The sequence below is a fragment of the Martes martes genome, assembly GCF_963455335.1.
Source record: "Martes martes genome assembly, chromosome: 3".
Classification (NCBI taxonomy): Eukaryota; Metazoa; Chordata; class Mammalia; order Carnivora; family Mustelidae; genus Martes; species Martes martes.
The window spans coordinates 70099562-70112836 of record NC_137890.1 but is presented as its reverse complement, the minus strand read 5'-3'; the positions used below and the strand labels follow the sequence as shown (position 1 = coordinate 70112836).

The window sequence follows — 13275 nt, the reverse complement described above, 5'->3', positions numbered from 1 at the left end:
CAAGAAATTTGTTAAGCTGTGTATTTATATATTATGTTATTTTCTGTGAGTTTAATTGTAACAACAAAAAGTGGTTTAAAATTATTTTTGACCCTCAAAAAACATTTTACCATTTATTTTACCCTTGTAGTTTTCTATAACTTGACTTGGACATGGCAAAACACATAGGAACATATTTTACATTTAATATTATAGTTCTAGATTTACTAATGCTAATTAATTTTTCCCAGAAAAGAAATACAAAGAAAATGTTTACTTTTTAAACTGGTTTTGTTTATGTTCAAGATGAGAAGAAAAAGCAAAAAGGACTAGAAGATAAAAAAAGAAAAAGAGGGATCTGAAGTTGAAATTGACAAGATATGAGTAAATCCACAAGATGTCAAATTGGTAATTCCATCAATTTACCAAAAAAAAAAAAACAAACAAACCTCTGTCAAACTATTCTGAATATCAGTTAAACAGACTTTATTTTGTAAAGTCAATTATATTAAGAATTCTAATAAACTTCAACAGTCCCTCAAATGTTAATGAAGCCTAACTATATTTCATCAATTCATTTATTCTGCATAACCCAAACAGCTTTAGTTTTTAAACTTCCATTTCTTCTAACTGAGGTGTATTATACACACAGAAGCAGATGAATAATACTAGTTACTCATAAATCTATCTGTTTTACTCACGTATGAACACATGGTGTGCAAATCAGAAAGGGAAAAAAGGGTAACAAAATGAGTAAAAGGTGGGGGAAAAAGAAATTCAGAATAATTCACAGAGAATAATATTTAAGATGAAAGAGGGCAAGCTGAGGTGGAGGAAAAAACTGGTTTTTAAAAAAAGGAAGTGATGGCTGCACAACTCTGTGCCTATATGGTTGACCGCTGAACAACAAAGATTCGAACAGTGGCAGGTCCACTTACATGTGGCTTTTTTCAATAAATACAGCACAGTAAAAAAGCCACATATAAGTGGACCTAGGAGGGCACGTGATGTAATGAGCACTGGGTATTATATGTAACTGATGAATCACTAAACTCTGCCTCTGAAACTAATAAAATATTGTATTTTAATGGACTGAATTTAAATAAAAAATAAGAAGTAAACATAGAATAGTACTATAAATGTACTTTCTCTTCCTTATGATTTTCCTAATAACATTTTCTTTTCTTGGCTTACTTTACCGTAAGAATACAGTATATAATACAGGTAACATGTGAAACAGGTGTTAATCAACTGTTTATGTTATCAGTAAGGCTTCTGGTCAACAGTAGGCTATTAGTAGTCAAGATTTGGGGGAAATCAAAAGTCATCATCAAAAACAGACTCAAAAATCCATTATCTGTGGATTTTTGACTGTCCCAAAGGTCAGCACTCCTAACCCCTGCATTGTTCAAGAGTTGACTGCACTGAAAATCGTTAATTGTACACTTTTAATGCATAAAATGTAAGGTATGTGAATTACATTTCAAAGTTTTTACAGAAAAGAAGAGAGGGAGAATAAAAACAAAGAAAGAAAAAAAGTCATAGGAAAACCAGTGACATGAGGGGAAAGGGATAAAGCTGAACACAAATAAAAAGCCAGGGTTGACAGTAATAAAAGTCCACAACCACTCACCACAAAGTTTGAAATCTAAAATGGTCTGAAAATTCAGTATTTTGTCGACTCATATGGCACGAAATCTAACCAAACCTGTACTCTTTTGGCAGCACAATCTACTCAGAACAAACATTAGATTATGCAGAATCTTTCTTATCTAATTAGAGGATTAGTAGTGACTTGCTACAGAAAAAATAAGATGTGTGATTATGGCATGCTGCCCCAAACTTCACTAGGGGTATTATGATTATGCATATGTACTATATTACCTTTCTATTTAAAAAACAAACAAACAAAAACAAACCTTGAATTCTAAAACACACTGATTACAAGGGTCTTGGACTATGAATCTGTAGTAGTAAAGATGGAAAAGAGAAAGAAGATGAAAGCCCCAGGAAAACAGGTGATGAGTCCTAAAATGGGAAGAAAAGTTTGAAGGGCAACGCAGATAAGTGGGCTACTCAAAACCAGAAGGAAAAGTTCTAACTTTTCCCTCAAAGTGTTCTGGATCTCCACTAGCGCTCAATAAACTATGAAACAATGTAGGAATTTACAGAGGAAAAAATAACACACACACTTAACAAGGAAAATTTAATAAAACTGACCATGGGAATGTACCCCAAGAAACTCTGAATTTAAGTCAATATTCCTCTTGACAGAAAGTGAGTAGTCCCCATTCACAAAGAGCAAACATTCGGCAAGCAAAAGCTAGTATATAGTAAAGAAACTAACCGTGTAAAGGAGAAAAGAAAAAAAAGATGAAGACTCAAAAAATTTTTCAAAGATAAGGATTCAAAAAAATTTGAGTGCCTTACTTTTCTAATTCTTCAGGATCAAATTTCCACCAAGTTTCAGGTTCATGAAACTCTACTCTGTATCCTTTTCCTATGGCCTACACAAGGAAAGGAAGAAAACAAAAACCCAGAGAATACTTCTTAAAGTAAAAAAGAAGGCAGATAAATAGAAGTTCCATTTAAACAATATATCTAAATTTGTTCGACCAAGACACATTTTACTTTTAAATAATATGGTTCGCAAAAATATTAAGACCACATAACTGGACAATTTCGAATTACTGTCTTCAAGTCCAGGCAAAACTAACAAGATGAGCATATTTCTTAGTAAGTACCATTCCCAGTTTTTTAGAAACTAAGTTAATGAACACACCTCTTAGAAAACAGGGACAAATGTTTAATGTAATGAAGATCAAAGTAACCAAAATTTCAGAGTATGAAAAAACTGGTAAGAATAAAATATTAAAAAACTCTCTCATATCACATATTTACCATTTCCACATACGGTTTCATTTCCCAAGCTTGTGTATTAGTGTTGTCTATTATAACTGGAGATCTCCCCTGATTGATAGCTTGTTTTGCTGAAATAAAAAATATATTTAAAAAACAAAAACAAAAACCAGAGAACTATTAGATTAAAATATAAAAAATAAAATTTAAACATTCGTTATTATGAAATTTTCTACATCTGTACTTAAAACTAAAACTATGCAATCTCTTGAGTTAGTGGGATGGGAAAAAAAAGGACCTCACTAGACTAAAAGGGAATTAAGAGACATAATCACAGGCAATGTGTATTCTCTGGATCAGATGCTGGTTTTGATAACGACATTTGGGGAAAAACATTTTCTTGAATTCAAACTAAGGAAGCCTTCAGTATACAGCTAACTTTGATTTACAGGAAATACAAGATCAAGTTACTCTGAATACAGTCTGAGTATGAAAAGAGGTGAGCATTTATTGACATGGGAAGATGAAGACTGTTAACTGAAAACAGCAAATTATACCGCAGTATACTAAGTATGACCTTACTTTAGTCAAAATACAGAGATCCGGGAAGAGTTACTAAATATCAAAAGTGGTCATCTGAAGGTAACAGGAATATCAGCCATCTATGCTTATCTGTATTTGCCAATATTCTACAATTATAAATAATGCTTCTGAGATAAGAAACTTATATACCACGTAGCTAAGTAACACAGCTCAAATGACTTTGTAAGTATTTTTTAGGACTAGAATTCTCAAATTAGGAGCTGGGATCACATGGAAATTTTCTAAACTATACCTTCCTATCCCTTTGCCATATCTTCCCCCATGAGGTAAGAATCACTGCCACAGTGAGCCACTGTTAACAACAGGAGTGTGTGTACCCCTAAATGTAAATAGACAAGAAACATAATTAAGAACCTACAATAGAATTTAAAAGGCTGAGGCAAAAGGCAATGATATGGAAGTTTTGTTGGGACTTAGAATTCAAAACACAATTCTACATAATGAAAACACTTACACAGATGTCTAAGGGCAGAGAGAATTCTAATGGTTAGTTAAGTAATAATGACTATGGTAGAATATATATTTTGAAGAAGATGTCTCTAAATACCAAAAGAATTTTAGAATTTGGGTCACACATAGGATATCAAGATGCTATCATCTTACATTGCTCTATCCCCAATCATAAATGGTAAACAAATCTTCCATTAAAAAAAAAAAAACTTACTAAGCTAAACCTCTTAATGTCTAATAGTTAGGCTGGCACCTCCAAGAAGTTATATTCTAGAAGAGAAGCTTAATAATCAAATTAAATCTCTGATCTGCAGGAATGGGGAGATTATCCTCTTTCCATGAAAAATCATCACGCAATACCACACATTCTAGTATATTCCAGGAGGAAGGAGTTCCTAAGTAAATAATATTTGAATATCCTGATAACAAGAGTCATTTCTTAAAATTACTACCATGCTCTTAAGAAACAAAATGACACCTTGGGGAGCTTTTTAATTTATAGGCGGTCTAACATGAATTTAGATTCTTCTAATAATACACATGAAGCAGAGAGAGATTCCCAGAATGGTAACTGGCATTTGAAAGTGTTCAATAAACACTTTCTGTTAAAAGAAATTTAGTCTTAAGTAAGTCATGCTTATAATTTTCAAAATGTCCGATGATTGCTAGTTATCATTCCCTTGAAAAAATTTAGGCTATACTGATAGTAAAACTAGCAGTGTATCTAAACAGCTTTTTATTCAGCAAGTGTAACTAACATAGCGTAAACATTTTAATGTAATATTCTAGACTGGTATTACAAAGAGAAAAAAAATGTCTCATACAAACAAATTTCACAGTCCACCAAAGATATACTATCTCTGCCCACTACCTTTATTCATTCCATTCATCACCTACTACTATTCTCTTTAACCTCAGTCCAGTAACCCCAAACATCTTTTGGAATTACAATACCATCGTTAACTTGATTTACGCAGTAACATTCTGTGGCATGATGTTCTGTGGAGAATCCCACAGTGTTACAGAACCAATACTAGGAAACAATCTTATAATCAAACTTATTTCACATTAAACTTTTTACTCAAAAATATCCTCACTGAAATTTCTTACTGTGAAAACTGACAATTAAAAAAAAAAAAGCATTCATTCTGTTTTTCCTATATATACTGTACTTTAGGACAACCCTAGTTGCTATTTCTAGGTGAAAAGTTCTTCATTACAGAAGAATTCTAGCAATGGAAGGAATGTTAGATCTAGAAAATCACCATTTAGCTACCTTTAATGAACACTCTCAGTCAGGAAACAATTCACTGTTGGATAAAACCTTAAGACATAAGGTTGATAGGGAATTTGATAATGGAAAGAGTAAGCTGTTTCTCTGAAGTTATTAATCTATCTTAGTACCACTAAAACTGGGACAACCAGAATTATGCTTACCAAAAAAATAAGCTGAACCTAATAAATCCTCCTGTCTAGAACTAACTTCTATTTAAGGAAATACAGGAGAAGAACAGGATAAATAGTTACAAGGAAGCAAAGAGAAAACTACAAAATATGGGACATTCTATAGCCAACCAACTTCTGCAACAAATTAATGTTAAAAAGGCAAAAAGGGGATAAAAAGAGGAAGATTAATAAACTTAAAGGTAACAAACTAAATGTACTACCAGGACCTGGCATGTATCCTGATTCAAAGAGAACAACTATAAAGAAATATTTAAGACAGGGGGAAATTTCATTACAGGCTGGGTATTCTATGATGTTAAGGAATTGTTTGTTTTGTTTTGTTTTTTTTTTTAAGGTGTGATGATGGTACTGCAATTAAATAAAATGCCATTAAGTAAGAAAAATTTGAAATGCAAGATGTCTGATGTCTAAAATCTGCTTTAAATACCTTAGCAAATAAAAAAGGGGGGATTAAAACAAAAAAGATAAAGCCAATAAGGCAAAATCTTGATAAATGATAATAATTCTGAGTGATGGGAGGTATGGAAGTCACTGTAACCTAAGTTAGATTTAAAATTTTTCACAAGAAAAACAATTTGTTTAATCATTAATACACTCTTCATCTTTTAAAAAAGAAATCAACTTACCTACTTAGTTCTAGATCAAAAATTTTCAATCCTGACTGTAACATTAGAATATCTGGGTAACTTTCCCAAAAAATACTGGTGTTTAGATCCACTCCAGACCAACTAAACGAGAATCTCTGGGGCTAAGATTCAGGCGAAAGTTTTTTTAAAAGGTCCCCAGGTGACTCAAATGTGCAGTCAATCCCAGAATGAGAAAAAAACTCAGTGATATGCTTCTAAAAAATGTATTTAAGTGGACTTTTGTAGAGTAATGTCAACAGGAAAAACTTTAATATTCACAGGCATTATATTAAGCCTTAGAAAACATTAGCATTACTCTCAGGGAAATACCTTTTGAGAATATACAACAGTATGAAGAGTTCTTTGAATTTATTTATGAGGTATAAAATAAAGGCTATCAAAATATCCCACATCTCTATTTTACCAGCTCATATTGGTACACTATTTACAATTTATAAAATATATCTATCTAAATCCTCTAATTTAACAACAAGCTTGATCAAGTAAGGCAAGTATAAATATCATGGCTTCTAATAGATGAACAAGCTAGTCTCAAAGCTATTTAAATAGCTTGCCCAAATCACTCCGCTGGTAAAAGTCAAGTTGAGAATAAAAACTAACTCCTAGCCAAATATTCCATCCCAAAGACTTGGCCCAAAACAAACCTCTGTTCTGGTTCCAGTCATGGGCATCACCAAGTTGATTAACATTATACCTGTACCCATCTTGATGGTGAAAATAGTCATCAGTGCTGAACACAATGCCATCACGACTCTGACCAAGCAGAATTCTGTTAATGAAAGAAATCATAAGGTGCCATTTATAAAATCTATAGCCATCAAAGATAAGCCACACAGGAAAGGTTATTAAATGAATCTCTGGTACTTACCTGTTAAATATATTGCAAACAAAACAGCACAGGAGCAGAACCTTAAAAAGTTTTCAAATTTCAAATACTACTTCACACTTAAATCTACAGAATTACAATCAGTAAAAAAAAATTTTAGGTGGCAATTGTACTAAGTGGCATCTGTACTTCCACTTTTTTTTTTAATTTTATTTATTTATTTGACAGAGATCACAAGGCAGAGAGGCAGGCAGAGAGAGAGGGGGAAGCAGGCTCCCTGCTGAGCAGAGAGCCCAATGTGGGGCTCGATCCCAGGACCCTGAGATCATGACCTGAGCCGAAGGCAGAGGCTTTAACCCGCTGAGCCACCCAGGCGCCCCTGTACTGCCACTTTTAAAAACATTCTTCAACCAATCCCAAAATCATGTCAACTATTATCCATGTTTAACTTTAGTGAATTTGTATGTGGTGTCTAAAATTCCCTAAATTGGGCACCTGGGTGGCTCAGTTGGTTAAGCAACTGCCTTCAGCTCAGGTCATAATTCCAGAGTCCCGAGATCGAGTCCCGCATTGGGCTCCCAGCTCCACGGTGAGTCTGCTTCTCCCTCTGATCTTCTCCCCTTTCATGCTCTCTCTCACTGTCTCTCTCTCAAATAAATAAATAAAATCTTTATTTATAAATAAATAAATAAAAGTCCCTAAACTTAGTGCAATAAGTAACCTAAAAGGCAAATAAGCCTAAGCAAGCAATTCAGCTGGGGAAAACTCTATTTGACCTAAGATAGCTTTATTAAACCTATTTCCACAAAGCACAAACCTGTATGACCTAAAAGTGGAAGTCACAAATAGCTTGAGACTTAAAGTTGTGAAATAATCTGTAATCCTTCAAAGTATAATCAAACTTTAAAACTAAGAGATTAAATTACTAAATGAAGTAAATTGTTAAACACTTAATAAAGAACACACTCTTCACCATAAGTCAATGATAACAAAACTTCATTCTCACAATATAATACCACCTTAAATTTCTAAGCACGGGGGTGCCTAAGTGGCTCAGTTGTTAAGCGTCTGCCTTCTGCTCAGGTCATGATTCCAAGGTCCTGGAATCAAGCCCTGTATCCAGCTCCCTGCCCAGTGGGGAGCCTACTTCTCCCTCTCCCACTCCCCCTGCCTGTGTTCCCTCTCTCTCACTGTCAAGTAAAAAAATAAAATCTTAAAAAAAAAACCACACAACAAATCTTTATGTCATGGAGAAATGGCCATGACATATTTAAAAAATTTCTAAGCACAGATTAGCTAGTGTTCAGATTATGAGAGAATTTCCAAAACCAGTGGCTCATGAATGAGACTGGGGTGTAAGGTAAAACACAGTAAAAGAATAATCTGGATCTAACAATAACAGAAATATTTTGTTGTTTCTCTCCTCCCTCCTCAGCTATTAGGCAACTGGATATCATTCTATAATTTTTTGGGAGGGGAAGCGAGTGGAAAGTGGTAGAAGGGATTGAGAATGCAAGAGTATTGTCATGGGATGATTCAAGAATACATACCTCCTAAATCAAAGGAATAAGAAAGACTTTGACTATTAAATAAACATAGCTCTCCTTTCCTCAGCTTATTATAAAATTGTATACAGACATACCTCAGAGATACTGCACGTTCAGTTTCAGACCACCACAACAAAGCAGCACTGTAACTGTCCCTCAGAACAACATACTACTTGAAATATAACCTATGAGAAATTACACTAGTTATCAAGCATGCTTAGATACAGCCATAAGAAAAACATGTACTGGCAACAGGCCTCTGGGGGAAAGGAAGACATGTGTCCTTGAAGCCCAGCAGCTGGAAATGCCTGGCTTGCCCAGGGCTCACTCAGGACAGAACGCCGCCTGCTTCTTTTCTCCGTTATCTCCCCTTCCCCGGAGGGCATCAACAGTTAGTCAGACAACCCTTTCATTTGACTGTAGGTCATGTACTACGCGACCAGATATATTTTGCTTTTCTTCTTACGTATCTGCAAGACTCATGATCCATGTGTAATCTACTCAGGCTTCTTTGTTGGTTGTTACTCACTTTCTAATAAATATGAGACTGAGACGTTGTTCGGGGTGACAGTCTTTTCTACTGTCGCACCCTGCTCCCATTCTCTTGCAACTGACTTGTTTGTGCCTTATTCTTCTCCCGTGCGCCATCAGGAGGCGGCAAAGCACAATAAAGGAAGTCAAAATTAACTTTTTGTTTTCCCAGTGCATAAAAGTTATTACTTAAAAAACAATGTATACACCTTAATTCAAAAATATTTTATTGCTAAGAAATGCTAACCATCATCTGAGCTTTCAATGAGTTGTAATCTTTTTGCAGGTGGAGGGTCTTGCCTCTGTGCTGATGAAAGCTGACTGATCAGGGTGGTGGTTCCTGAAGGCTGGGGTGGCTGTGGCAATTCCCTAAAATAGGACAATGAAGTTTACCCCATCCACTGACTCTTCCTTTCCTAAACAATTTCTCTGTAACATGTAATACTGTTTGAAAGCATTTTACTCAGAGAACTTCTTTGAAAATCAGAGTTTATCTTCTCAAACCCTGCCACTGCTTTAGCAACTAAGTTTATGGAATATTCTTAATCTTTTGTTGTCATTTCAACAATCTTTACAGCATCTTCACTTGTGGACTTCATCTCGAGAAACCACTTTCTTTGCTATCCATTATCAACTCTTCACCTGTCCAAGTCTGATCATGAGATTACAGTAATGCAGTCCCACCTTCAGGCTCCCCTTCTAATTCTAGTTCTCTTGCTGTTTCCACCACATCTGCAGTTGTCTCCTCCATTGAAGTCTTGAACCCTTCAAAGTCATCCATGAGGCTGGCATCAATCTCTAAACTCCTCTTCATATTAATATTTTGCCCTCATCCTATGAATCCATGAATATTCTTAAGGGCGTCTAGAATGGTGAATCCTTTCCAGAATGTTTTCAATTTACTTTACCCAGATACATCAAAGAATCACTAAGTATTTACATATTTATGGCCTTATAAAATGTATTTCTTAATAGAAAGACCTCAAATTCAAAATTACTCCTTGATTCATGGGCTGAAGAATGAATGTTGTGGTAGCAGGCATGAAAACATTAATCTTGTTCTACATCCCCACCAAAGCTTTTGGGTGCCCAGGTGCATTGTCAGTGAGCAGTAATATTTTGAAAGGAATCTTTTTTCTGAGCCATAGGTCTCAACAGTAGGCTTCCAATATTCAGTGCACCATGCTATAAACAAATATGCTGTCATTTGGGCCTTTCTGTCCCATTTATAAAACACAAGCAGAGTACATTTAGCATTATTCTTATGAGCCCTAGGGTTTTCAGAATGGCAACTTAGTCCCCAGCTGCATCAGTCCCTGAGAAGAGTCAGCCTCTACTGACGCTAAAGCTTTGACTTCTCCTCTCTAGCTATGAAAATCCTACACAGTAACTTATTCCAGAAGGCCATTTGTCTACGTTGCAAATCTATCACTTAGTGTAGGTACTTTTGTTGATGACCTCTGCGAGATCTTCATTAATTATTTCAGCTTGATCTTGCCGCAGTTTCTACATCAGCGCTTGCTGTTTTTCCTTGTACTTTTATGTTGTGGAAACAGCTTCTTCCCTTAAACTTCATGAACAAACCTCTGCCAGCTTCAAACTTTTCTTCGGTAGCTTCCTCACCTCTCAGCCTTCAAGTAAGGACTCTGGGTTGGGCTTTGGTTTAAGGGAATGCTGTAGCTGATTTGATCTACAGTCCAGACTATTACAACTTTCTCGTATACTAGCAAGGCTGTTTTGCTTTCCTATCATCTGTGTGTTCACTAGAAGTAGCACTTCTAATCTCCTTCAAGAACCTTTCTCGCACTCACAACTTGGCTGCCTGTTTGGCTCAAGAAGCCCATCCTGACTTTGGCATGCCTTCCTCACTAAGTTTAATCACTTCCAGCCTGTGATTTAAAGTGAGATGTGCAACTCTCCCTTTTACTTGAACACTTTGAGGCCACTGCAGGGTTATTTACTGGTCTAATTTCAATATTGTTGTGTCTCAAGGAATAGACAGGCCTGAAAACAAGGAGAGATGGTAGAATAGGAGGTTGGTGGAGCAATCAGAATATACATAACCCTTATCAATTAAGTTTGCCACCTCATTAAATGGGCGTAGTTTATAGCACCCCAGAACGACTACAATAGTAACATGAAAGATGACTGATCATGGATCACCATAACACATATAATAATAAAAATGTTTGAAATATTGTGAGAATAACCAAGTGACATAAGGACACTAAGTGAGCAAATGTTATTGGAAGAAAGGAGCCAAAAACTTGCTCGACAGAGGGATACCACAAACCTTCAAATTGTAAAATGTTCAGTATCTATGAAGTGCAATTAAAAAAGTTATGCCTGTATATTTTATAATAAAAATAAAATTGCAAAAAAATAAAGATTTAAACATGCAATTCCACTTAAAGAATTATAGTTCAAATTATTTCAAGCAAAGCAAATGAAATTAAATGGTTATTTGTTTGTGAGGCTAGAGTCGGATTTCTTCCTTAAGCCGCCATAATTTTTCAAAAATATGCCACCTAACATACTTGGCACCATAACTTGTTTATACAGATAACCTAGAATATAAAACTGCTACAACATGAGGCACCTGGATGGGTCAGTCACTTAAGCTTTTGACTCTTGCTCTCAGTTCAGGTCTTGATCTCAGGGTTGTGAGTTCAAGCCATGCATTGAAAAAAAAAAATGCTACAGTATTAGCATTCCAGACCAAAGTTCAATCACCTAAAATGATTCTGATCATAATCAACCTTATGATACCTAATTATATCTAACAGTACCAGAATACAGACACCATTTTTCTTAGATACCCTGTTTCATTTTTTCCATTCTATTACTTTATTAGCTATGATTTTTCAGATGTTAGTAATATACTACAAGAGTAGAGGAGCTTTTGTATCGAAGGAATGTTTTAACCTCAAAAAAGGTGGGGATGGAGGAGGCATGGAGCAAGAGGATGGGAGACAGCACACCAATTTACATCATCAAACCAAGTAAACATCAAACATGAATAAACCTCTATGAAGAATACCTTAAATACATATATATCATAATTACAGCAAATAATTTTAGCTTGGAAAGAGACTTTCTCCTTCCAGGCTGTTCATGCAGCTTTTTAAATTCCCTGAATTAGGGGCGCATGGGTGGCTCAGTGGGTTAAAGCCTCTGCCTTCGACTCAGGTCATGATCCCAGGGTCTTGGGATCAAGCCCCACATCAGGCTCTCTGCTCCGTGGAGAGCCTGCTTTCTCCTCTCTTTCTGCCCGCCTCTCTGCCTACTTGTGATCTCTGTCTGTCAAATAAATAAATAAAATCTTTTAAAAATAAATAAATAAATAAATAAATTCCCTGAATTATCTCAAACTACGAAGCTTTATCTTGGAGACTTATATTAAAAAAATACTTATAATCAATTTGGATATCTGATGCCATACCAACCATCTGAATCAAAGATAAATTACTTAGGAATATCAGTATTTTCAAAATCATGTAGTCAGATTCTATTAAAACTCTCAAAAATTAATTAAGGTATTAAATTGAATTCTCCAAATATCAAAACTTAGAACTCTGAAAAATGAAATATCTAATAAAAAAAATCAGATATGGGCCCACTCGCTACTTGATTTGTATTTTTTCAGAATGTCTACCTTTTTGAAAACTTACTATATGGCAAGCACTTTCTATATATATCTATGACCCCATTTAATATTCGTAACAACCTTGCTAACTTGATATTTACAAATCCAGAAAAAGGGAAATGATTTCAGAAATCAGGCCACCAGAGTTATATAGCTGTGTAAGAGAGCCAAAACCAATGACTTAAATGATCCCTGCCTCCTGGTATTCACACCCTTAAATAATCCCTTCCTCTTGAGTGTGGGTAGCAGTAGTAACTAGCTTCTAACTAACAGAATATGGCAGTTGACAGAATGTCACTTCTGAGATTACAGGAAAAAAGAAAGTTGCTTCTGTCTTGGGCTCAGAGCTGGCTCACTTTGTCTCATCACGCTGTGCGTGCGGAGCAAAGAACCAAAGAAGTCTCCAGCCTATATATAGCCAGCAACTAACTGAGGCCCTCGACCTAATAGTTCACAAGGAACTAAGTTTTGTTGACAACCTCAAGAGATCCACCTCAAAACAAACCTTCAGACCAGAACATAGCCAACACCTTAATCACATCATTGTTAAAGACCTTAACCCAGAGGCAGCCAGACATTGCACACAGACGTCTGTCCTTCAGAAACTGTGAGATGATAAATGTTTGTTGCTTTAACTCAGTTTTTAATAAGGTAATTTGTTACACAGCCAGATAACTAATGCAGTCTGAGCTTATAATTTTTCACTGAAGAAACAAGTGA

The 13275-nt window shown here is 35.3% G+C and overlaps 1 protein-coding gene across 5 annotated transcripts in view; it reads right to left on the bottom strand.

The window, feature by feature from the left end:
- N4BP2L2 (NEDD4 binding protein 2 like 2) overlaps window positions 1–13275 on the bottom strand; it is a 77504-nt gene that overhangs the window by 57139 nt on the left and 7090 nt on the right. For 2 of the 5 annotated variants that reach the window (XR_013966607.1, XM_080799690.1), the window contains exons 3-5: window positions 6650–6774; window positions 2881–2969; window positions 2410–2486 (exon numbers count right to left, since the gene is read on the bottom strand). Coding sequence is in view for 3 of the 5 variants with exons in the window: in XM_080799690.1 (XP_080655816.1) it covers window positions 2410–2486; window positions 2881–2969; window positions 6650–6774 (291 nt within the window). In the remaining 2 variants the exon portion in view is untranslated. Of the gene's footprint in view, window positions 1–2409; window positions 2487–2880; window positions 2970–6649; window positions 6775–13275 lie in introns of those variants that run through there. The other 3 variants (XR_013966608.1, XM_080799691.1, XM_080799692.1) reach the window with 2 other exon arrangements.